This window comes from Pongo abelii, chromosome 8 (assembly GCF_028885655.2).
Source record: "Pongo abelii isolate AG06213 chromosome 8, NHGRI_mPonAbe1-v2.0_pri, whole genome shotgun sequence".
Taxonomy (NCBI): Eukaryota; Metazoa; Chordata; class Mammalia; order Primates; family Hominidae; genus Pongo; species Pongo abelii.
In genome coordinates, this window is record NC_071993.2 from 27,041,235 (window position 1) to 27,065,731 (window position 24,497).

Genomic DNA, 24,497 nt, shown 5'->3' on the forward strand with positions numbered 1-24,497 from the left:
AAACAGGGAAAAACCACCCTTTTAAAAAAGTTAGGTTAATAAGAACTAAACGAAGAGTGGGCATTACCTAGGTGATGCATGTCTGTAATAACATACGTCAAGACACTAACACGGGAGAGAACATTTGTTATCCCTGGAAGTTAAAAGTCCAAGAAGAGTTAGGAAAAGGCAAAAAATTAAGGCAGGCGCCAGATGCCAGACCTTTAAAGAACCTTTAAATGCCATTAAAAGTAATTTAGGATTTTTTCCCTTGTAGTCACTAATTTTCAAACCTTTTTTACTGTTCAACCCTAATTTCAAATCAAGTCTTACAGAGAATCTCAATATATAATATAAACTAAAACAGCACTGTCCTATCTAAAGTGGGTAGAGTGCTTTAGAATTTCACTGACTGAGGCTCCTGTTTACCTAAAATGAGGGCAAAGGCAAAAACAGGCAATTGTTTGAGAGAGAGAAGGCGGTATCACAAATAATATATGTTGGGGATATACTAGCTAGACTTCCAATCAAAAACTAATACAATAAATCAATGACGATCATTTACATACAAAGGAAGTAAACACAATGGAGTGATGAGGGGAAAGGGGAAAACATAGGAAATATAGGAAGTAGCGCTAACAGCAGGAGCAGTACTTCTAAATCCAAATGGCAAGGGGTGGGAGAGATTACAACAATGCGGAACAGAAAGTCACACAGAGAAGGACACCTAGAGGGGGTAATACCTGTGTCAGGACACTGCCAACCCAAGGTAACCTCACAGCGAAGAAACTAGGGAAATAAATATTCTGAATTGGCCTTTCTTACTGCTTCCAATCTACCTGTTTTCTACACTAGCTGAACTGTGATCCAAGTCACAGATACTGATTGACAAAATCCATACAAGTAAGCCTACCGGGCAAAGAACAGGAGAAAAAAAGGAAAGCATAGATCAGGAAGATCAAACAGAAGCTATCTGTCATGCAGGAGTATATACAGAAGTACTAGGAAAAATCAAACCTAGTGTTCTGGGAGCAAAGAAAAGGTTTCCATTAGGCAGAGACAATTAAGACGAAGCCTAAAGAATGAGCAAGAGTTAGGCAGAAGAAATAGGGGAGACAGACATTCCAGGCAAAGGGACTAGCACCACAAACATACACTTCCGGAAGAGTAAATAAATTAGGCTATTTGAAGCACAGAATATGAGGGAAAAAAGGGAAAAGAAGAAAACTAGAGCAGCAAGGGGAAATAAGATCAATCTTTTATACCACGCTTCCCTTTACCTTTAGCCTAAAGGCAAAGTTTAAGGATTGACATGACCTCATCTGACAGAAATGGGTGTGGGTTTTTAATAAAAGTAACAGGCACAGGGATTTTTTAATGACTGAAGTCCATTTGCTCTCCTATTTCTTGGTTAAATAGCTCTTGCTTGGTCATTTCACAAGAATTGCAAGGCACAGTGGAAATGTAGAGAACAATGCAAACACCAGTAATACTAAATTATTATACAAATTCTAATCTATGTTATCCTTTTTAATTTCCCAAATTTCGACTTTTTCAGGAAACAGGCAGGCAAAAATGTTTAGTGATCACATTAAGTCATCTGTTTAACATTCTGAACCTAATAATTGATAACTGAAATTTTATACTAGAGTGTATCCATTCTGCTTCAAAATGTAGAACCTTTCTAAAAATAAAATTGACACCGTGCCCTATTTGCGAAGAACTACAGATTTTCTAAAGTGACACACTGAAAATTTAGAGATTTGAGGATCAACTCCTTGCCAGGCCCTATTGAAGATACTAGGGATACAGTGACATACAAAACAGATAAGGTTCCTGTCATCATTAAACTAAATCTCAAAAGAAAGAATAGCCATTAAATAAGTAAGCATACAAATAAACATAATTACAAACCTGGTATGTAGTACAAAGGATGAAGTAAAAAAAAAAAAAAATTCTGGTATGTAGTACAAAGGATGAAGTAAAAAAAAAAATTCTATTATATTAAGAACAAAGATATAATTGATGACTCTGCAAAAGCAATGTCCAGGGAGTGGAAGGAAACAAAGTCAAATACAATAGATTGGCTGGGCGTGGTGGCTCACGTCTGTAATCCCAGCACTTTGGGAGGCTGAGGCAGGCAGATCACCTGAGGTCAGGAGTTTGAGACCAGCCTGGCCAACATGGCAAAACCCTGTCTTTACTAAAAATACAAAAATTAGCCAGTCGTCGTGGTGCATGTCTGTAGTCCCAGCTACTTGGGAGGCTGAGGCACAAGAATCTCTTGAAGATTCTTGAAGAGACAGAGGTTGCAGTGAGCTTAGATCGCGCCACTGCGCTCCAGCCTGGGTGACAGAGCAAGGCTCTGTATTAAAAAAAAAAAAAAATCACAATGGATTGAGGCATACATATGTTCGAAGGAAGAAGCTGCCAGGAAATAGCAGATTCAAGAACTTGGTTGTAAACTGACAACAGAGAAAGGTAATATATCAAAAGGCATGGTTAGGAAAACTTAAGATGGGAAGACATACACATGTTAAATGTTTATTGGAAGTGGGAACACAAGAGAGATTGAATATAAGAGAAAAAAGGGATGACAGATATGATGACTAATAATGCCAACACTATGTAAAGGTAAATGCTTTATAAGCAATTCCTTATTTAATCTCCAAGGTTAGCATTATTGTCCAAATTCTGCATATGAGATAACTAAACTCAAAAAGTTAGGTAGGTAGGAAAAATCACACAGTGACAGAACATGGCTTCAAACACAGGTCTTTATGACTCCAAAGTACACCACACTGCCTTATTCTTTCAACATATCCTTATCAAACTATGTAAGTGCCAGTTACTATGTAATAAAGATACAGAGATGAATAAAACGTGGTCCTTATCTTTAAAGAGTAAGGTAAGGAACACAAACATATACCCAAAAATCAATGTAAAAGAAGGAATACATTAGAAGGTATAAAACAAAGAGAGGGCCAGTAACTCTATCCTGAGCTGATTAGTGAAGACCTCAGATGGTGTTCCTATTAGGCAGAACAGAAACAGGACAAACTGAATTCCAGGTAAAACAAACACATAATTGGAAAAACAAAGACGCACAAATTTACAGCTGTGTCTGCAACACTTCAAGAAGCTGGGCATGGCAGAAATACAAGAGTTAAAGAGACCACATCAATGAGACTTTTATGCCATGCTATGGTATCTGAACTATAGGAAGTAAAAATCCATTTCCAGACTTTAAAGCAAGATTAGGCTACTGTGAAGACTCAGACTCCAGAGGTCTGAGCAGTAGCCTGGTGAATGAATGGCTTACAGACAACCAAAAGAACATGAAATTTGGAAGGAGACTCCCAAACTAGCTGTTTATACTCAGCTCAGGGACAGTTTCAAAGTCACTTTTTATTAAAAAAAAAAAAAAAAAAAAAAAAAAGTAGTTTTTATCCTAAGTGAAATGAGAACACTCCGTTGTCATATTTTAGGACACAACAAAGAAATGGTTTCACCCACACTTTGTGATCAACAGGGAGGGATTGAAGGTTTGCTTCCTTAACCCCACAAATATAGATTATTTGAGGCAGAGTGCAGGCTTAGGTGATTCATTTCTCCAAAAAGCATATTGAACAGAAGCAGGATTGCCAGCTGTTTACCCTAAAAGCAAAGAACAGAGTCTCCAATTTCCAAAAGATACTGCCTTTCCTTTGATTCAGGGCATATCACGTCAGTCTGCCATCTGATGGTTCAGGAAGATTAATGCTTACTTCTGCTAAGCATATTGCTCTGACTCAGGAGCTGTCTAATTCCAGCACCTAGCAGATACAAGAAGCAGAGAAGAAGCCAAAGGATACCAGCTACTCCCCTAGCACAACACAATTAGCCTCAGCAATGAAATCAAATCAAAGGAAAATAAGCTATAATTTAGAACTTTAGGTTTTTGCCAACTGATCTCCAGGTACTTTCCTCATTGCAGAAATCATACCCTACATTCTAATCACCCTGAAAAAACCATGCATGTCTTTCTCTAATGCCATTACCTCAGACTGGAATGCATCTATATTCCGTATCAACATGATAAAGGAACAGGCTTCCTTTAAGACCCAATTCAACTGTTATTCCTTCAAGCCATGCTGTAAAACCAGCTCATTCAATCTTCATTCTACCCTCCTGATCCTCACCCCAAGAGTATCTGCTTGCACTGCAGAAGCTAAAAAGCTAAAATCAACATTGTCCAGTTGTTCTCACCACCAGGCTTCTGGATACAATTTCTGATCTATCAATAAAATACTTTCACGGGATTTGGAAACTGAAAGTGAAGTGAAGATCTCTTATTACCACTTTACATTTCCTATTGGCAAAGTAAGTCAAGATATAAGGTTTTTTTTTTTTTCCCAAATTGATGCTCCAGTGTCCATTCTCCAACTGTCTGGATGTTTACAGGCAACTGCACTGGAAACAACGGCTGGACTCCAAGTTCAATGCCCAGTCACCAGGTTTGTGGGTGTCAAGAGGCAGTTGAGGCAGCAACAATGGCAGCAGCTTTCTAAGCCATGGCCTGAAACCCTTGCATAAGTTTCTTAAACTCAGTAATTCCTGTGGCACCATCAGTGGTTACAGCTTCCCCAGCAGATCAGTTTTTGAGTTCTGGAACTTATTTGTGGAGAGCAAACTTATATTTAAGATAGTTAGAATGGTTTCTATCTCCTGGTCCTTGACTTATATACGCTAAACAAGTTAACACCTTACAGGGGAAGAAGCACACCAAGAAGGAAAGAAAATGAGTAATATCAGTGCAAGAGGCTAACAAACTGGTAAGTGCCAGTTAGACCTTAGATACATGAGAAAAACAATGAATTAGACTAGAATCAGTATCCTAAATTCCCTTTGACTATAAAAAGTTTTAAGTCCCTGAATCCACAAGTTGTCACACATAAGAAATCATCATTTGTCCAACATGCATGTAATTGCAAGTTTTATCTCAATTGATTATCTTTTTTTCTTGAATATTGGCCATGTTTTCATGGTTCTTCCTAAGTATGGTAATTTTAGATTACATTTTATATGTGGTAAATGATATCTTACAGAAACTCTAGATTCTGCTATAGTCCTTTAAAAAATGTTTTGATTTTCAAGGGCAGAAAAAATAAAAAGATAAAGAAGTAGAAAAGAAAAAACAAACAAAAAATGTTTACAGTAGGCTGGGCACAGTGGCTCACGCCTGTAATCCCAGCACTTTTGGAGGCAGAAGGTGATGGATCGCTTGAGCCCAGGAATTTGACACGAGCCTGGGCAACATGGTGAAACCCCATCGCTACAAAAAATACAAAAAATTAGCCAGGTGTGGTGGTGCATGCCTGTAGTCCCAGCCACTTGGGAGGCTGAGGTGGGAGGAGGAGGCTTCACCTGAGCCTAGGAAGACAAGGCTGCAGTGAACCATAATCACACCACTGCATTCCAGCTTGGGCAACAAGAGTGAGACCCGGCCTCAAAAAAAAAAGTTTATACTAAACTTAGCTTGACTTAAACTGCAAACTTTCTCCTCCAAGATGGGCAGCAGCTGAAATCTTTGTTCAGTTCTTTTATCCTTGGCTGAGTTGCATGCAGTTTGCTCCACACACAGCTCAGCCTGTAATACAGGCAAAGTTTTAATGCAAAATTTGGGGCTCTTTCCCTTCAGGTCTCTCTTTCTACTCACTTTCCAGCTGTTGTGGTCACCATGAACTCTGCCCTCTGGGTCACAAGCTATATGCAGTTTCCTAACTGAGTTTTAGCTGTCTAGCATGGTGCAAAACTAGCTACAAAAATAGCAAACCCAGCCGGGCATGGTGGCTCACGTCTGTAATCCCAGCACTTTGGGAGGCTGAGGTGGATAGATCACTTGAGGTCAGGAGTTCAAGGCCAGCCTGGCCAAAATGGTGAAACCCCGCCTCTATTAAAAATACAAAAATTAGCTGGGCGTGGTGGTGCATGCCTGTAGTCCCAGCTACTCGGGAGGCTGAGGCAGAAGAACTGCTTGAACCCAGGAGGCAGAGGTTGCAGTGAGCTGAGATCGCACCATTGCACTCCAGCCTCGGCGTCACGAGACTCTGTTCAAAAAAACACAAAAAAATAGCAAACCAACCAGGGCTGTTTCATTTTTAAAAGTGTATAATAACAATCTCTTCTCTGTAGTTTCTGTCTGCTATTAGTTGTTCTTCAGGTACTCTTTGTTTTTTATATTTTGTTCAGACTTTAAGTTATCTGTAAGAAGATTGATTTGACAGGAACTATTCTGTTATTACCACAGGAAGAATGTTTGGTTGGTTTACTCCTGGAACAGAAACTAAATTCATAGCATTGCCCCTATTCTCTATCCTAAAAATAAATAATATTCTGACGCCATAAGGGTGATGGTTCAAGTTTCATTCTTTGTTCACTCAGGGGTGGGATGGTGGGTTGGTGTGTATGCATGTGTTAAAAGAACGTAACTGGGTCCCAGCACTTTGTGAGGCCGAGGCAGGTAGATCACCTGAGGTCAGGAGTTCGAGACCAGCCTGGCCAACATGGTGAGCCCCCATTTCTGCAAAAAATACAAAAAATTAGCCGGGCATGGTGGCACGTGCCTGTAATCTCAGCTACTCGGGAGGTTGAGGCAGGAGAATCACTTGAACGCAGGAGGCAGAGGTTGCAGTGAGCCGAGATCACACCACTGCACTCCAGCCTGGGTGACAAAATGAGACCCTGTCTCAAAAAAAAAAAAAAAAAAAAAGGTAACTGGGAGATGGAACAGTCTGGGTTATTCTAACTATGGATTTCACAGATTAATAAATTGTTTTTAAAAGATTCCAGAAGAAAGGGGGAGGGGACAGGGAGGGGAGGCAGACAGACAAAGAAAAGGAGTAGGGGAGAAGGGGGAAAGGTAATAAAGGACAGGGAGAGAGACAGACAGACACAGAAAGAGAAGTACAAAGTATTGCTGCCAACTTTATTGGCCAATAAGGACATTTAAAAAAACAACTGGCTGGGCACGGTGGCTCACGCCTGTAATCCCAGCACTTTGGGAGGCCGAGGCAGGCGGATCACCTGAGGTCAGGAGTTTGAGACCAGCCTGGCCAACATGGCAAAACCTCGTCTCTACCAAAAATACAAAAATTAGCCGAGCATGGTGGCGGGCGCCTTTAATCCTAGCTACTCGGGAGGCTGAGCACGAGAATCACTTGAACCCGGGAGGCGGAGGTTGCAGTGAGCTGAGATCGTGCCACTGCACTCCAGCCTGGGTGACAGAGTGAGACTTGTCTCAAAAAAAAAAAAAATACTAGTCCTCACAGTAATCCCTCCACTTTGGGACACCAAGATAGAAGGATCACTTGAACCTAAGAGTTCGAGACCACCCTGGGAAACATAGTGAGACCCCATCTCTACAAAAAGATGAAAAAATCAGCCAAGCATGGTGGCATGCATCTGCAGTCCTAGCTACCCGGGAGGCTGGGTGGGTGGATCCCTTGAGCCACGGAGTTTGAGGATACAGTGAGCTATGATCACACCATTGCACACCAGTCTAGGTGACAGAGCGAGACCCTATGTCCAAATAAATAAATAAATAAGTAAAATAAAAATAAAACAAAAATATTACTATAAACTTCCATTTTCACATAAAAAGGGGGGAAATATTAGAATCAATATATAAGCCTTACCGACAACAATTCATTAACTTATAATACATATGGACACTAATTAATCTTACTTTTCTTTCTGCATAAACCAAAAACTGTGAGAAAACAGCACAAGCCCTGATAAAACTCTAGACACTGAAGCCTGGTGGAGCTTGCCTGGTGGAGATCCCTGGATGGTGAACACACTGATGAGCAAGGAAGGTAGCATGCCCTGATTCCACAAGAAAAGGGCATGGAAGCTCTACGTTTGGAAACTCCCAGACCTTGCCCTGTGCGTCTCTTCATTTGGCTGGTCCTGATCTGTATCCGTTAAATAAAATTGTAATCATACGGGTAGTGTTTCCCTGAAATCTTCGAATCGTTCCAGTAAATTATCAACCCTGAGAGAGGTTGTGGGAAACTCCCCAGATTTGTAGCTAGTTGGCCATAAGTATGGGTAGAATGGGGACCCTACTTGCCACTAGCACCTGAAATGAAGGCAGACTTCTGGAACTGAGCCCTTCCCTTGTGTGGTCTGCACTAACTCTGTGTGATCAGTGTCAGAACAGTACTGCAGTACCCCACTGGTGTCAGAATACCAAACCCCTAACAGAACTTCTTCCATCATACCTTACGCACGCTAACCCTATATGCTGGGGATATAGTAGGAATGAAGCCATAAACATGTACAACTTGTATCATCATGCAATCTGCACCAGCCCCACTCTTCAAAATTTCTGGCTCCTTAAGGAATTTCAGCAAATCCACCTCCAGAAAAATTATCTTAAAAAAAATGTTACTTACTATAAATAGAGAAACCGGTGTTAAATCCCAAGAACACTTTTTAAATTTTTTGAAGTAAATATTTGTATAACACATCAGGGATCAGCAAACTTTTTCTGGACACAATCAGAGAGTACATCTTTAAGACTTTGCAGGCCATATGGCTTCTGTCATAACGACTCAACTTTGCCATGTGTCAGCAAAAGCAGCCATAACAATATGTAAACAAAGGAACACAGCTATGTTCCAATAAAACTTTATTTATAAAAATGGAGGGGGAAGGACTAGATTTGGCTCATGGATCACAGTTTACGGACCCCTGCACTAGATTATTTATTCAATAAACATGAAGTATGTAACTCTTCTGATGGCAAGAAGGTCTGGTTACCACACCAATAACTAACAGTCTGGGAGAGTTTAGTACACCTGTTCTTAAAAAAAAAAAAAAATTAACTGATACAAATTATATTTTAGCCAAAATGTGTTTCCTTGGCAGGAAATGTTAAGGAAGGAAAAAAGGAAGGGGGAAGGGAAAGAAAGAAAAAGGGGAAGAGGGAGAAGGGAGGAAGGAGAAGGAAAGAAAATACAAAGGAAGAAAACCTAATGCTATCAGAAATCACTGGTATATTTTAGATTATTTTTTATTTAATTTCAAAAATTTCAGATATCTAAAATATATTAAAGTTCATAAATTTCTGCCATTAACATGAAGTAACTTACTATAAGTAAGGTTATAAGTAAGCTCACAGTAGTACCAGGCTCTCTGCTAGGTGCTACTAAGAATCCCTGTAGAATAATTTTGAAACAAATGTTTATCAGTATAATAATTAAGAAAATTTTATTTTAGATAATACTGAGATAAAGTTTAGTGCCAAGATAAGGCTTCATCCCTCTAGCCCCCAAATAAGAATGTATGTGTTCTGTAGCATGTATTTACATTCAGAGAAGAATCTATAGTCTGTATTAGTGTATCTCTACTATGGCTTGCTCCTCTATAAATTTACCATGTTAATAACCACAATTAAAGCAAGCATGCTTAATTAATCTGAAATAATAAAAGGTGTCCTCCTTCCAAAGAAGGGGAGTTGGGAATTTGCTCTAAATCATTTTACTATTGGTCCTCAATATTTACAACAGGAAAATTAGCAACTGTTTTGGTTAGATATCAGTCTTAAAACAATAAAGCTGAAGATAAAAAATACTATTTCGTAATAGGACTTTGGCAGGAAACTTGAGAAATTTTTCGTGTTTTCCTTATGATGTTAAGAATATTATACAATTTTATAACATCCTTTTAAGATTCCAATTTTAATCTATTTCATGAAGAACCAATCTCTGACAAAGATGTGTATAAATTTGTACAAATTCATGCAAAGATTTGTGTAAATTTTTTAGCAGAAATTTATCCTCTTAACAGTTCTGGTGGCCAGAAATCTGAACAAAATCTTACAGGATCAAATCCAAGAGTTAGCAGGGACAGGTTGCCTGAGAAGGCTCAGGAGGGGGTGTTCACTTGCCTCTTCCAGATTATGGTGACTACCAGCATTCCTTGACTTATGACCACATCATTCTAATCTCTGCTCCTGTTTCCACACCACCTTCTGCTCTTCTATGTCAAATCCTCCTCTGCCTCCCTCTTATCAGGACATCTGTGATTATATTTATGGCCCACTGCATAATCCAGGATAATCTTCCCATCTCAAGATCTTTAATTTATACTTACAAAAAGCCCCTTCTGCCAGAAGGTAACACCCACATTCCCAGGGATTAGGGATATCTTTTGGGGGCATTACTCAACACAGCATAGCATGGTTCCTCTTAGAAATACTAGATGTGCATACAAACCCACCAGAGTACTGACTAGTACCATTAACACACTCTTCTCACAGTAAATCAGCCATATCAAGTGAGTGCTAATGAATGCTCCTTAGCCACTGGGCAAGGACTGAACATGTCATGCTTTTCTGATTTTGAATGACAAATGACACTTATCAATCTACATTATATCTTTCTGTCCATATTGAAGGTTCTGGTGAAAGTTTATATCCATAATAGCTGGAAAAAAGTATAAAAGTGATAGTGCTAATGACAACATAAGAGGGCTGTATTAGTTTGCTAGGACTGCTATAACAAAGTACCACAGGTGAGTGGCCAGGAAATTACTTTCACACGACTCAGGAAGCTACAAGTCCAAGATCAACATGTTACCAGGACTGAATTCTTCTCAGGGCCTTTCTCCTTGACTTACAGATGGCCATCTTATCTTTGCATCTTCACCTTCTTTCAAGAATACCAGTCATACTGGACTAAGGCCTACTCTGTAACCTCATTTTAACTTAATTGCCTCTTCAAAGACCCCATCTCCAAATACAGTCACACTCTGAGGGACTGGGAGTTATGACTTCAAAATATAAATCCGTTGGGGGGGGACACACAACTCAACCAGTAAGTGCCAAAGAAGAGTAGCATGCTTGATGTTAAAATTCATGAAATGGCCAGACGTGGTGGCTCATGCCTGTAATCTCAGCACTTTGGGAGGCCGAGGCAGGTGGATCACTTGAGGTCAGGAGTTCTAGACCAAGCTGGTCAACATGGTGAAACCCCGTCTCTAAGAAAAATACAAAAATGACCTAGGTGTGGTGGCGCACACCTGTAATCCCAGCTACTTGGGAGGCTGAGGCAGGAGAATCGCCTGAATCCAGGAGGCGGAGGTTGCAATGGGCCAAGATCACAACACTGCACTCCAGCCTGGGCCACAGAGCAAGATTCCATACCAAAAAAAGAAAACAAAAAATTCATGAAACACCTTTAAGAAACTGGCTGAAGAAATCTAAGATAAATACCAACAATCCATTAGGAATCTGAAGAAGCCCCTTCATAGCGGTGATAATGGCGCCAAAAATATCACCCAGTAGTCAGTAAGGATGAAACAAAAAATGTGTGACAGAGAGCCAAAAGAAACTACAGGTGGGGATTTATTATCAAATTGGGTGATTCTTTTAAAATGGGAGCATGATGGCCTGCATATAATATTCGCAATACATATCTATAGGGACTAAACTGTAATAACCACATAAAGCAATAGTTCTCTGACTGATCTAAAGACTCCTGAAGTCCCCAACATCCTGTCTTTTCTAACTACATATTTTTGTGAAGCAAAATTTCTTCACATACTTCAACCCAAACAACAAATCACAACAGTGAATGAAGAAGCAGACATGAGAACCCAGTGATCGTCTACTAAACATTTTAAAGACATTTTCAGAAACGTAAAACAATGCCACCCTTCTCATAAATTTATTTGTTTTGGATAACAGTTTTTTTCATTAAAATGTTATTTGTACTAACTAACAGTAACTTCTTTTATTGTTAAATGAGTTAAATACTTTTTAAATTTGTTTGAATATCTGATATGATAAATACTGGAAGATCTACCCAATGAATCCAAAGCCCATGTGGATCCTCAATAATTTAAGATGTAAAAGGATCCTAACAAAACATTTGAGAAACCAGAGCACTGACTCAGTTAGCGTTTCCATTCTAGGTACCCACCCTACCTCCCCAGTGCCCACAGTAACTAGGTTTTTGCCTATATAAAACTAAACAGTCCCCTAAAAGATGCAGTTACTTTGAAGGTTTGTTATATAAGGTTTTGTGAGCCCACTGTAGAAATAGACTGGATGGGGCAATTCATCCAATTCCTAAGTTTTGAAGACTCTGATTACAAATTGGAGGCATTGTAGTACAGAAGAGAAAATGAGTGGATCATCTATGAGTCAAGATGCCCATCTTTTGATTTCTAATGTTATACTAGCTACCTACAACTTCAGACAAATCATTTATTTTTTTGGGCCTCAGTGTCACGAACTATAAAATCAGAGAATAAACCAAATGATCTAATGTCCCTTCCAGTTCTAAGTGCCATGATCTGAGGGAAGCCCAAAATTGCCAATGGAAAAAAGAAATCACAATGAACATTGCTAAGCACTCTACAAAGCAAATACTTTAATTGTGAAAAACTTGGTGATGTGAAAGAATTTAACAGTTGCATACTTTCTCCTAGTATTACTTCCTATATTTTCCAGGAAAAGTGACTGGCACCTTTAGATGACTACTGTTTCATAAGAAATATCACTGTAAGAATCTTTTAAAAACTTACAAAATAAGAAGTGAATATAGGTTACAGAAAGGACTTACCAGTAATTACTTTACCAAAGAAAGCTACTAATATTTGGTAACTATTAATCTAAGACAGGAAAAATAGGGGATAAAATTGTTAAAGTAGAAAACTTTATAAATCTAAAACATGTCAACACACAAACAGAAAGTTAAAAGCTCCACACTGAAAGGAAAGGGATTCTTTCCTGAAATAATTAAGATTTAGTTTATCCAAGTCCTGATAGAATTGGAGATTTTTTTTTTTTTAGTTTAAAAATTTTTTGAAACTGAAAACTCAAGCTCTGAATTCTAAATTTTGAGATTATGTCCCAATTGGCACATAATCTATGCTATATTAAGAGATTATAAAGCAGAATTTTAACTAAAAACACACCACTCAACAGGCAAGGTATGACAGATGTAAATCCCTCATAAAGCTCTGAGAGATTTAAAAAAAAATTTCTTTCACTACAATGCATTTACTTAAGCAATGTTTTAAGAATAGCAATTTGGAAGAGCAAGGAAATATTCTTTTTACTTCCCCAATTAAGAATAAATGCCCCCCAAAAAACCTGTTTTTAAGTAAATTTAGCCAATTAGATTTCAGCTGCATTTAAGAGTTTCAAGTAATTCAATGTAATTTACAGAATTACAAAAGCTTCATTTACCTAGTCACCTTAATTTTTTTATGATTCAGTAAGTCAATTGATAGTATTAACAGCTTTATTTTTAAATCTACTGAAATAACTACATCTGTATGAATTAAGACATCTTCCAAAGAATGAGAATTGAATTCAGTAAGCTCAGCAGAACACAGAGAATGTTCATAATTAAATAAAGAAGAAAAATAATTTGAAAATGTTTTATTACTGAAGAAACAAAATATAGGCAGTTGCTTTGCACAGTTCTGATATGCATGAATTTCAGTTACCATATTTTAGTTAACACCAGTCCTCCAACTACACAATTTAAATTTCACTTACATTCAGGTAAAGTGGTTCACACCTGTAGTGCCAGCACTTTGGAAGGCCAAGGTGGGAAGATCACTTGAAGCAAGGAATTTAAGACCAGCCTGGACAACATAGCAAGATCCCATCTCTACCTTACCACCCAAAAAAGTTAGCTGGGTATGGTGGTGTGCACCTGTGGTCCCAGCTACTCAGGAGGCTGAGGCGGGAGGATCACTTGAGCCCAGGAGTTCAAAGCTGCAGTGAACTATGACTGTGCCACTGCACTCCAGCCTGAGCAACAGAACAGGCTTCTGTCTCATAAAAACATAAAAATAAATAAATTTCAGTTACCATTAAGAACTATAAATAATCACACAAAGTAGAAACTTTGCTGCTAGGTCTGAAGTCCACATAAGTAACAGATGAGCATCATTACTGGTTACCAATCGTGTCTTTGTTTCCAAGTTTATTGGTGAATGGTCTCTGTACATTTGACATTAAGTTTATCCACAGACTACAAAGTACATAGTTGTGCTGCTTCCTTGTCCCCTAAATGATAAGCCATTGTGACATTTTACAAAACTGGGTATCAAAGAGAGAACTGGCCAACAAAGATGAAACTGCAGCAAAGACATGAAAAGTGATAATGCTAGAGGTGAAATTCGAATTGAATGTAAATGGGATTAAAACAGAAATAATGCATACAGGAATGCTGACATTGCTGCCATTCAGGAGACTAGAGATATGCAGCCAGAAGAATATCATGATGGCAAATGTGTTAACATAAATGAACAAAGTGGCTGAGAAGAAAGGGAAGAAGATACTACAGATAACATGATACCCATAAAAACTTTACGTTAAAGAAACTCTACAAGATATTTCACAACATTTAAAATCCAAAGGATAAAATGTTGAGAGGAGCTGATCCACACAGAGAAAGGAGAATGACAATTTGCCAAGGCACAGAAAAAAATGTGTGCTTCATAACAACTTATACAGTGAGAAGGTAGCAAGCACTATTCAAACTACTTTTTTAAGAAATAAAACCCTTTAATTCTCAATATCTTGAATATTTTACATTATGGTATACTAAACATTAGCATAACTTTTTTTCATTTCTCTATTCATTTATAACAAAAAGAGAGATTTTAATGTTTTGACAAAAAATTTTACAGATCACAGAACAACCATCATTTTACCCATTGACTAGTAGGATTGTTTTGTATACCTTGAGCATGCATCACCATTTTTTATAATCTCTAATAACCATGCAAAATAATGACTGCCTATACATAAAATGTAAGTGATCCTCTGGTTATAATCCATGTATAAGAATCAACTAAAAACTAGGTTCTATTATATTTTTCCTAAGTAATTTTGCAAAGACTTTGTGTGTGTGTGTGTGTGTGTGTGTGTGTGTATGTGTGTGTGTGTGACGGAGTTTTATTCTGTCGCCCAGGCTGAGGTACACTGGTGGGATCTCAGCTCACTGCAACTTCTGCCTCCCGAGTTGAGGCAATTCTCCTGCCTTAGGCTCCGGAGTAGGTGGGATTACAGGTGCCTGCTAACACACCCGACTAATTTTTGTATTTTTAGTAGAGACGGGGTTTCACCATGTTGGCCAGGCTGGTCTCAAACTCCTGACCTCAAGTGATCCACTCACCTCAGCCTCCCAAAGTGCTGAGATTACAGGCCACCATGTCCGGCCAAGAGATTTATTTTAATTCAGTAAACACTGCAAACCAATCATTTGCCAGACATTGTGCAAGTCCTCAAGAACCAGCATGAATCACTCTATACTAGATTCTGTTCTACAAAAAAAATTATTTTAGCAAAGTTCCAATCTATATCAATTTTGTCCTAAAATCTAAAAATGCAATAGGATACCACCAAACATGAAAATAAGCTGGGCACAATGGCGCATGTCCTTAGTCCCAGCTACTCAAGAAGCTGAGGTGGGAGGATCACTTGTGGATGGAGAGTTAGTGCTTAACAGGTACATTGTTTCAGTTTGGAAAAAGGAAAGAAGTTTTGGAGATGAATGGTGGTGATAATTACAAAACAATGTGAAGGTACTTAATGCCACTGTACACTTAAAAATGGTTGAATGATCAATTTTATCTTATGCATATTCTGCCACAATAATAAACAGGGATAAAAAGCAAAAATCTCTTTTAGATATACAAAAGCTGAAAGAACTCATCACCAGCAGAATAGAGCAACACTTCATGCTAAAGTATTCCAAGGGAATAAAAACCACCAAAACTGTGGGCTATAAAAAAATTCCCAGCCGGGTGCGGTGGCTCATGTCTGTAATCCCAGCACGTTGGGAGGCTGAGGCGGGCAGATCACTTGAGGTCAGGAGTTTGAGACCAGCCTGGCCAGCATGGTGAAATCCCATCCCTAATAAAACTACAAAAAAAAAGCTGAGCATGGTGGCGCATGCCCGTAGTCCCAGCTACCCGGGAGGCTGAGGCAGGAGAATGGCTTGAACCCAGGAGGCAGAGGTTGCAGTGAGCCAAGACAGCGCCACTGCACTCCAGCTTGGGAGACAGAGCAAGACTCCACCTCAAAAAAAAAAAAAAAAAAAAAAAAATTCCCAACAAATTTGAAAGGACTCAAATCATATAATGTATATTTTCTGATCAGAAATAATAACTACGGGTAAATATAAAGGAATTACTTTCCTCATATTAAATCTCATTCAAAGCTGGTTGCTTTTCAAAACAAAAATAACGGCTAGGCACAGTGGCTCATGTCTGTAATCCCAGCACTTTAGGAGGCTGAGGCAGGCAGATCACTTGAGGTCAGGAGTTTGAAAACAACCCGGCCAACATGGTGAAACCCCGTCTCTACTAAAAATATAAAAATTAGCCGGCATGCACCTGTAATCCTAGCTACTCGGTAGGCTGAGACATAAGAATCACTTGAAATTGGGAAGGCGGGGTGGGGGAAGGCAGGGCAAAGGTTGCAGTGAGGCAAGATCACGCCACTGCACTCCAGCCTGGACAACAAAGCAAGACCCCGTCTCAAAAAAAAAAAGAGCAAAGCATTGTGGGGTTTAAAACATACACAAAAAGAAAATGCATGACACAAGCCAGGCGTGGTGACTTACACCTGTAATCTGTAATCCCAGTACTTTGGGAGACCGAGGTGGGTGGATCACGAGGTCAAGGGTTCAAGACCAGCTTGGCCAAGACGGTGAAACCCTGTCTCTACTAAAAATACAAAAATTAGCCAGGCGTGGTGGCGGGCACCCGTAATCCCAGCTACTCACTCGGGAGGCTGAGGCTGAGAACTGCTTGCACATGGGAGGCAGAGGTTGCAGTGAGCCGAGATCGCGCCACTGTACTCCAGCCTGGGTGACACAGCGAGACTCTGTCTCAATAAAAGAAAAAAGAAAGTTGCATGATACCAACAGCCCTAAGACAGAAGAGAAGTGGAATCAACTATTACAAAGTCTTAAACATACTCCTGAAGTAATAGCATAGTCTACCTTCAAGTGATATTAAAAAGTTTAAAGATGTTTACCAGAAGCCCTAAAGGCAAATATGAATGAAATAATAAAAGAGAAGCAGAACAAAGTGTTACAGCAAATCAGCACCCCCTCCCCCAAAAAAATCACTCCATTAACACACAAGGAGGCAGAAAAAGAGGATAAAAGGAAAGCTGGAATGATTGTATTCATATCAGACAAAGCAGATTTCTGAAGAATACTACCCAAGATAAAAAGAGTCTTTACAAAGATAAAGGGTCCATTCATCAAGTGGACCTAACAAGCCAAAGCATTTGTGTACCTAATATAATATCATTTCAAAATACACAAAACAGAAAACAGACTAAAATGCAAAGAAAAACAGACATTCAGAATTATAGTTGGAGATTTCAATTCACCTTCCTTAATAATTGATAAAACAATTAGAATCAGTAAAGACACAGAAGAATTGAATATTATCAACCAGCTTGACTTAATGAGATTTATAGACATTCCACCTGACCAGAGAAAAATACACATTCTTCTCAAATGCACACAAAACATTTACCAAGACAGAGCATACTCTGGGATATATAACAATTCTTAATAAATATGAAAGGACTCACAGCATATAAAGTATTATTCAGAATAGCCAAGACACAGCATCAATCTAGGTGTCTATCAATGGATGAATAGGAAAATATGGGGGGGGATATACATATATATTTATTTAAACAGACTACGATTCCTATTATTCAGCCTTAAAAAAGAAAATTCTGTTATTTGCAACATGACACAACAGATGAACCTGTAGGACCTTATGGTAAGTGAAATAAGCTAAGCGCAGACAGACAAACACTGAATGATCTCCCTTTTTCAGATGTGGAATCTAAAAAAATCAAAGCTCACTGAAGCAGAGAGTAGAATGGTAGTTGTCAGAGATGAGGGGGTAAGGGAAATGGGGAGCTGTTGCTCAAAGGGTACAAAGTTTCAGCTATGCAGGATGAATAAGTTCTGGAGATCTAATGCACAGCATGATGACTATAGTTAATAATACAGTGTTGTAGACTTGAAATTTGCTAAAAGAGGAGATCTTAAATGCTCTCGCCACACACAAAAAATGTAGCTGTGTGAGGTGATAGATATGCTAGTCAGCTTGATAGTGGTAATCATTTCACAATGTATATGTATATCAAAACATCACATTGTACATCTTAAATATATATGATTTTTATGTCAATTATACCTCAATAAAGCTGCGGGGGAAAGCTACTTAATGAAAAAAAAAATCAAATGAGGTGTATTTTTCTGACCAGTAAGAAATTAAATTAGAAATCAACAGCAGAAATATTCTTGCAAAACTCCAAAATACTCGCAAACTAAGCAACACAGTTCCAATAACCCCTGGGTCAAAAAGAAATAAAAAAGCAAACTTAGAAATTATCTTCAGCTAAATGAAAATGAAAGCATAACATATCTAAATGGATGAGATACAGCTAATGCTTTTTTTTTTTTTTTTTGAGATAGAGTCTCGCTCTGTCACCCAGGCTGGAGTACAGTGGCGCGATCTTGGCTCACTGCAACCTCCGCCTCGCAGGTTGAAGTAATTCGCCTCAGCCTCCTGAGTGAGTAGCTGGGATTACAGGTGCCCGCCACCACGCCCGGCTAATTTTTGTATTTTTAGTAGAGACAGGGTTTCACCATCTTGGTTAGGCTGGTCTTGAACTCCTGACCTCATGATCCACCCATCTCGGCCTCCCAATAATACACTATTTAGAGGGACATTTACAGACCTGAACACCTATGTTAGAAAAGATTAAGGGTCTCAAGTAAATTAAATGACCTTGGCTTTCACCTTAATAAAGTATAAAATAAGGCTGGGTGTGGTGGCTCACACCTGCCATCCTAGCACTTCGGGAGGCCAAGGCAGGCAGATCACTTGAGCCCAGGAGTTTGAGACCAGCCTGGCCAACGTGGTGAAACCCTGCCTCTACTAAAAATACAAAAAAGTTCGCTGGGCATGGTGGGGTGCACCTGTAATCCCAGCTACTCAGAAAGGTAAGGCACAAGAAAGGCTTGAACCTGGAAGATGGAGGTTGCAGTGAGCTGAGATCATGCCACTGCACTCCAGCCTGGGCATCAAAGCAAGACTCCATCTAAAAAAAAAACAGTATAAAATAAGAGCAAATCAATCCCAAGGTAAGGAAAAGAAAAGGAAATAATAAAGATCAGAATGGAAATCAATGCAACAGAAAACAAAAAAACAGAAAATTAATAAGGCCAAAGATGTTTTTTAATATCGATAAAGCTGGTAAACTAGCCATAATGATTAGTTTAAAAAAGAAAGATGACACCAATTACCAATATAAAAAATGAGCAATGTGAAATTATTATAGATTCTACAGATATTTTTAAAATAAGAGATTAGGCAGGGTGCCGTGGCTCAAGCCTGTAATCCCAACAATTTGGGAGGCCAAGATGGGTGGATCACTTGAGGTCAGGAATTCAAGGCCAGCCTGGCCAACATGGCAAAACCCTGTCTCTACTAAAAATACAAAAAATTAGCCGGGCATGGTGGCGAGCACCTGTAATTCTAGCTACTTGGGAGGCTGAGGCAGGGGAATTGCTTGAACCCAGGAGGCGAAGGATGCAGAGAGCCAAGATCACGCCATTGCACTCCAGCCTGGGCAACAGAGCAAGACTCTTGTCTCAAAAAAAAAAAAAAAAAGCGGGAGGATTATTATAAAAGTTTTATGCAAATAAATCTGTCAACTTAGGTGAAATAGCTAAATTCCTAGAAAGACAAAAAGCTCACTCAAGGAAAAACAAATAAACAGAATAGGCTTGTATCCACAAAGGAAATTAAATATGTAGTTAAAATCCTTTTCACTAAGAATACTCCAGGTCCAGATGGAGTACTGCCCATTACGGACAATAAAGCCAGCATTACACTGACACCAAAACCAGACAAATGCATTACAAGAAAACCACAGCCCAACAGCACTCAAGAGTACAGAAGCAAAAATTCCTAATACACACACAAACCAATGTAATTCACCATATTAATAGACATATATATATACACACACATATATATGATCATTTCAACAAACGCAAAGAAGCGTTTGATAAAATTCATCACCCATTCCTGATAAGAACACTCAGCAAACTAAGACTAAGTGGTATAACTACTTTGAAAAACAATTTGGTAGGTTCTTCTAAAGTGCAACAGACACCTACCACATGACCTCTCCATTCCGCACAGAGGTACTTACCCAAAAGAAATAAAAGCATATGACCACACAAAGATTTGCATACAAATGTTTTCATAGGATTTGTAATAGCCAAAACCTAAAAACAACCCAGATTTCCATCAACATGTGAACACATAAACAAAATGTGTAACAATAGAAACTACTCAGCAATAAAAAAGAGTGAACTACTTTTACATGCAAAAACATGAATGAATCTCAAAACAATTATGCATAGTAAAACATGCCAGACCAAAAAAAAAATAGTAAATACTACACAATTCCATTCATATAAAAATTTAGAAAATGTAAACTAATCTCTAGGGACAGAAACCCTAAGGACAAGCGACAGGAGGGAGGGATTACGTAGGAGAATGAAGAAATTTGGCAGGGGGAAAGCGGATGGTTCATTATCTTGAATGTGTTGATGGTCACATGGGTATACATGTGTCAAAACTTATAAAAATTCTGTTCTTTATGTACAAATAACTTTACGTCAGAAAAGCTCTTAAGAGTAGGACAGTGGTGACAGTTGTACAATGTGAATGTACTTAATGCTACTGAATTATACACTTAAAAATGGTTAAAGTGGTCAATTTTATGTTATGTTTACTTTATCATGATAAAAAAAGGACTAAAAGAAAAACAGCAGGTTTACCAAACTAAAACAGTGTTAATGATTATCACCAGTAAGATGAGTCAGAAAATCCATACATGCAGGCTATTTACTTCTTTGGCATATGCTGTAGTTTAATTAAATTGAATTCAAAGCATTTTATAAGCTGTTACCTGTGAGATATGATTGATGGAAGACTCCATTCTCCGAAGCTGAGAGGCTTGGATATCCAGCAACTGGAGTACATTGTTGGCCAATGCATTTATTTGATAAGCAACACTAGCTAGAGATTGGGTTGTATAGGCTTTGGTCTCTTCTAAAGCTTTTCTCTTGTCTGTAGCCTGAAATAAGAACAAAAACAACAAATACTTATTTAGATTAACATTCATTAAGTATATATTCTATAGAAAGGCAAAGTTATATTATTTTAATAGAAAAATTCAACAAAAAAAAAACTCACTGTACCAATATGATAGTCTCAGGATACTACTGAATTAAGCCATGGCAGAAATCCCTATGTGCCAGCTGGGAACCACTCTCTCCTGAGTAGCTCATCCACTAAAGGGGTCACTAACTGTAGTCACAGTATCAGAGACACACTGCACCAATTGGTTCTCCTTGCCTAGACCCTTTCCATCACCAATTCACTGCATTACATCATAAGGACTTTACTGTCAGCCTCAAGCTCCCAATCCACTTACAATGAAATGGACTAAATCCAATCTGCCTTATATTCCTGTGTCCACTAACCACTATCAGAAATCCAACTTCCTTGTTATCTATGATGATTCAAGCCTATCATGCCCCACAAAAACTACTGTGAATCTTATGTGCTCCAATTCCTTACCCACCCCTTCTTCCCAAACTCCTATAGATAACTCAGAAGGCAAGAACTCCTCAAAGAGGAGCAAAGTTAAAAGGTGACAAACTGTATGTGGGTAAGAAGGGGAATCAACAACTTATACCACAAAGAGTAAATATCACTAACATATAAACTAAAAATGAAAAAAAAAAAGGCTATCCTAGCTACCTACAACTTCAGGAAAATCATTTATTTCTCCAGGTATCAGTGTCATGAACTCAGATACTAAACAAAATGGTCTCATGTCCCTTCCAGTTCTACACAGAAAAAAAAAAGAACAGAGATCTAACAGAAAGCTCACCAAAAAAGCAATGGAACCACTCTTAACCACTGAAAAGATGTTCAACCTCACTCATTATAGGAAAGAAATGCAATTGCAAACCAATATGAGATACTATTTCTCACTCGCCCAAATGACAAATATACAAAAGTCTGATAAGACATTCAGCAAAGCTGTGAGAAAAAAACTCTGATGCACTGCTAAGTGATATCCAGCAATATTATACATAGATTTACTTTCTGACCCAGTAAGCTCACTTTTAGGAATGTATCTCAAAAAACCACTGGCAAAAATACAAAAAGAAATGTACACAGTTATTCACTGCAGCACTACCTATAATAGCAGAAGACTGGAAACAACCCATATAACTATCAATAGGGGGCTGTTTGAATAAACTATGATATCTCCACACAATAGAGTATTATACTGCCGTAATAAGGACAAGGAATTCAAGGAATATCTCTGTTACCATGACTCCATGATCTCCAGAATATTGCTAAGGTGAAAAAAAAATGTGGGAAAAAATGTGTATAATATGCTACTTCTTAACAGAGGGAAATATGAAAATGCATGCTTATTTTTTTAAAGGAAAAACAAACCTTGATATTTAAAAAAAAAATCACATACAGGAGGAGAGGTAATAAAAAGGATAGAGAAAACATGGATAGTAGATAGAATCCCTTAAGCATATCTTGTTTCACAGATTTCTCTTTGGAACTACATACAGTCACACTGCAAAGATACTGCGGTTTTGGCTAGAGACAGTGTATATATAAAAGTTATGTTTATATTATGCTGTAGTCTATTAAATGTGCGATAGTACTATGTCTAAAAAAACTAGGTACATGCCTTAATTAAAAATACTTTATTGCTTAAAAAAGAATGCTAACCATCTTCAGAGCCTTCAGAGAGTCCTAATATTTGTGTGCTGGTGGAGGGCTTTGCCTCCATGTTGATGGCTACTGACTGATCAGGGTGAGATTTTTGAAGGCTGGGGTAGCTGGGGCAATTTCTTAAAATAAGACAACAATGAAATTTGCTGCATCTATTGACTTTCGTTTTAACAAGATTTCTCTATGGCATGCGATATTTGATAGCATTTTACCCTCAGTAGAACTTCTTTCAAAACTGAAATCAAGCCTGGGTGTGGTGGCGGCTTATACCTGTAATCCTGGCCAGTTGGGAGACTGAGGCAGGAGAATTGCTTAAGCCCAAGAGTTTGAGGACAGCCTGGGCAACACAGTGAGACCCTGTCTCTGAAAAAAAAATTTTTTTTTGCCAGGTGCCGTGGCTCACGCCTGTAATCCCAGCACTTTGGAAGGACACGGCAAGAGGATTACCTGAGGTCAGGAGTTTGAGACCAGCCTGGTCAACATGGTGAAACCCTGTCTCTACTAAAAATACAAAAAATAGCTTGGCATGGTGGTATGTGCCTGTAATCCCAGCTACTTGGGAGGCTGAGGCAGGAGAATCGCTTGAGCCCAGGAGCCAGAGGTGACAGTGAGCTGAGATCGTGCCACCGTACTCCAACCTGGGCAACAAGAGCAAAACTCTGTCTCAAAACAAAATAAATAAATAAAATAAAATTTTAATGAGTCAATCCTTTCAAGCCCTACCGATGCTTTATCAACTAAGTTTATGTAATATTCCAAATCCTTTGTTGTCATTTCAACAAGGTTCACAGCGTCTTCAGCAGGAGTAGATTCTATCTCAAGAAACTATTTCCTTTGTTCACCTATAAGGAACAACTCATCCATTCAAGTTTTCTTGTGAGATTGCAGCCACTTCTTCGGGCTCCAATTCTAATTCTCGTTAGTTCTCTTGCTGTTCCCACCATATCTGCAGTTACTTCCTCCACTGAAGTCTTGAACCCCTCAGCATCATCCATGAGGGTTGGAATCAACTTCTTCCAAAATCCTGTTAATGTTGATATTCTGACCTCCTCCCATGAATTACTAATGTTCCTAATGGCATCCAGAATGGTGAATCCTTTCCAGAAAGTTTTCAATTTTCTTTTCCCAAGTTCATCAGAGGAATCACTATCTAAGGCAGCTATAGCCTTACGAAATGTATTTCTTAAATAGTAAGATTGGAAAGTCAAAATTACTCTATGGGGCTGCAAAATAAGTATGTGTTAGCAGGCATGAAAACAACATTAATCTCCTTATACATCACCATCAGAGCTCTTAGATGACTAGGTACACTGTCAATGAGCAGTAATATTTTGAATGGAATCTTTTTATCTGAGCAGGTCTCAATAGTTGGCTTAAAAGATTCCATAAACCATGCTGTAAACAGATATGCTGTCATCCAGGCTTGGTTGTTCTGGTTAAAGAGCACAAGCAGAGCAGATTTAGCATAATTCTAAAGGGCCCTAGGATTTTCAGAATGGCAAATGAGCACTGGCTTCAACCTAAAGTCACCAGCTGCATTAGCCCCTAACAAGAGTCAGCCTAGCCTTTGAAGGCCAGGCGTGGGTTTCTCCTCTCTCCCTGTAAAAGCCCTAGAC

General features: G+C 38.6%; 1 protein-coding gene across 12 annotated transcripts in view; it reads right to left on the minus strand.

Moving 5' to 3' along the window:
• The window catches only part of ABI1 (abl interactor 1), a 117,816-nt gene that overhangs the window by 58,666 nt on the left and 34,653 nt on the right, over nucleotides 1–24,497 (minus strand). For all 12 annotated transcript variants that reach the window (XM_054521652.2, XM_009245186.3, XM_024253087.3 and 9 more), the window contains 1 exon segment: nucleotides 21,020–21,187. In XM_054521652.2, coding sequence (XP_054377627.1) covers nucleotides 21,020–21,187 — 168 coding nt within the window.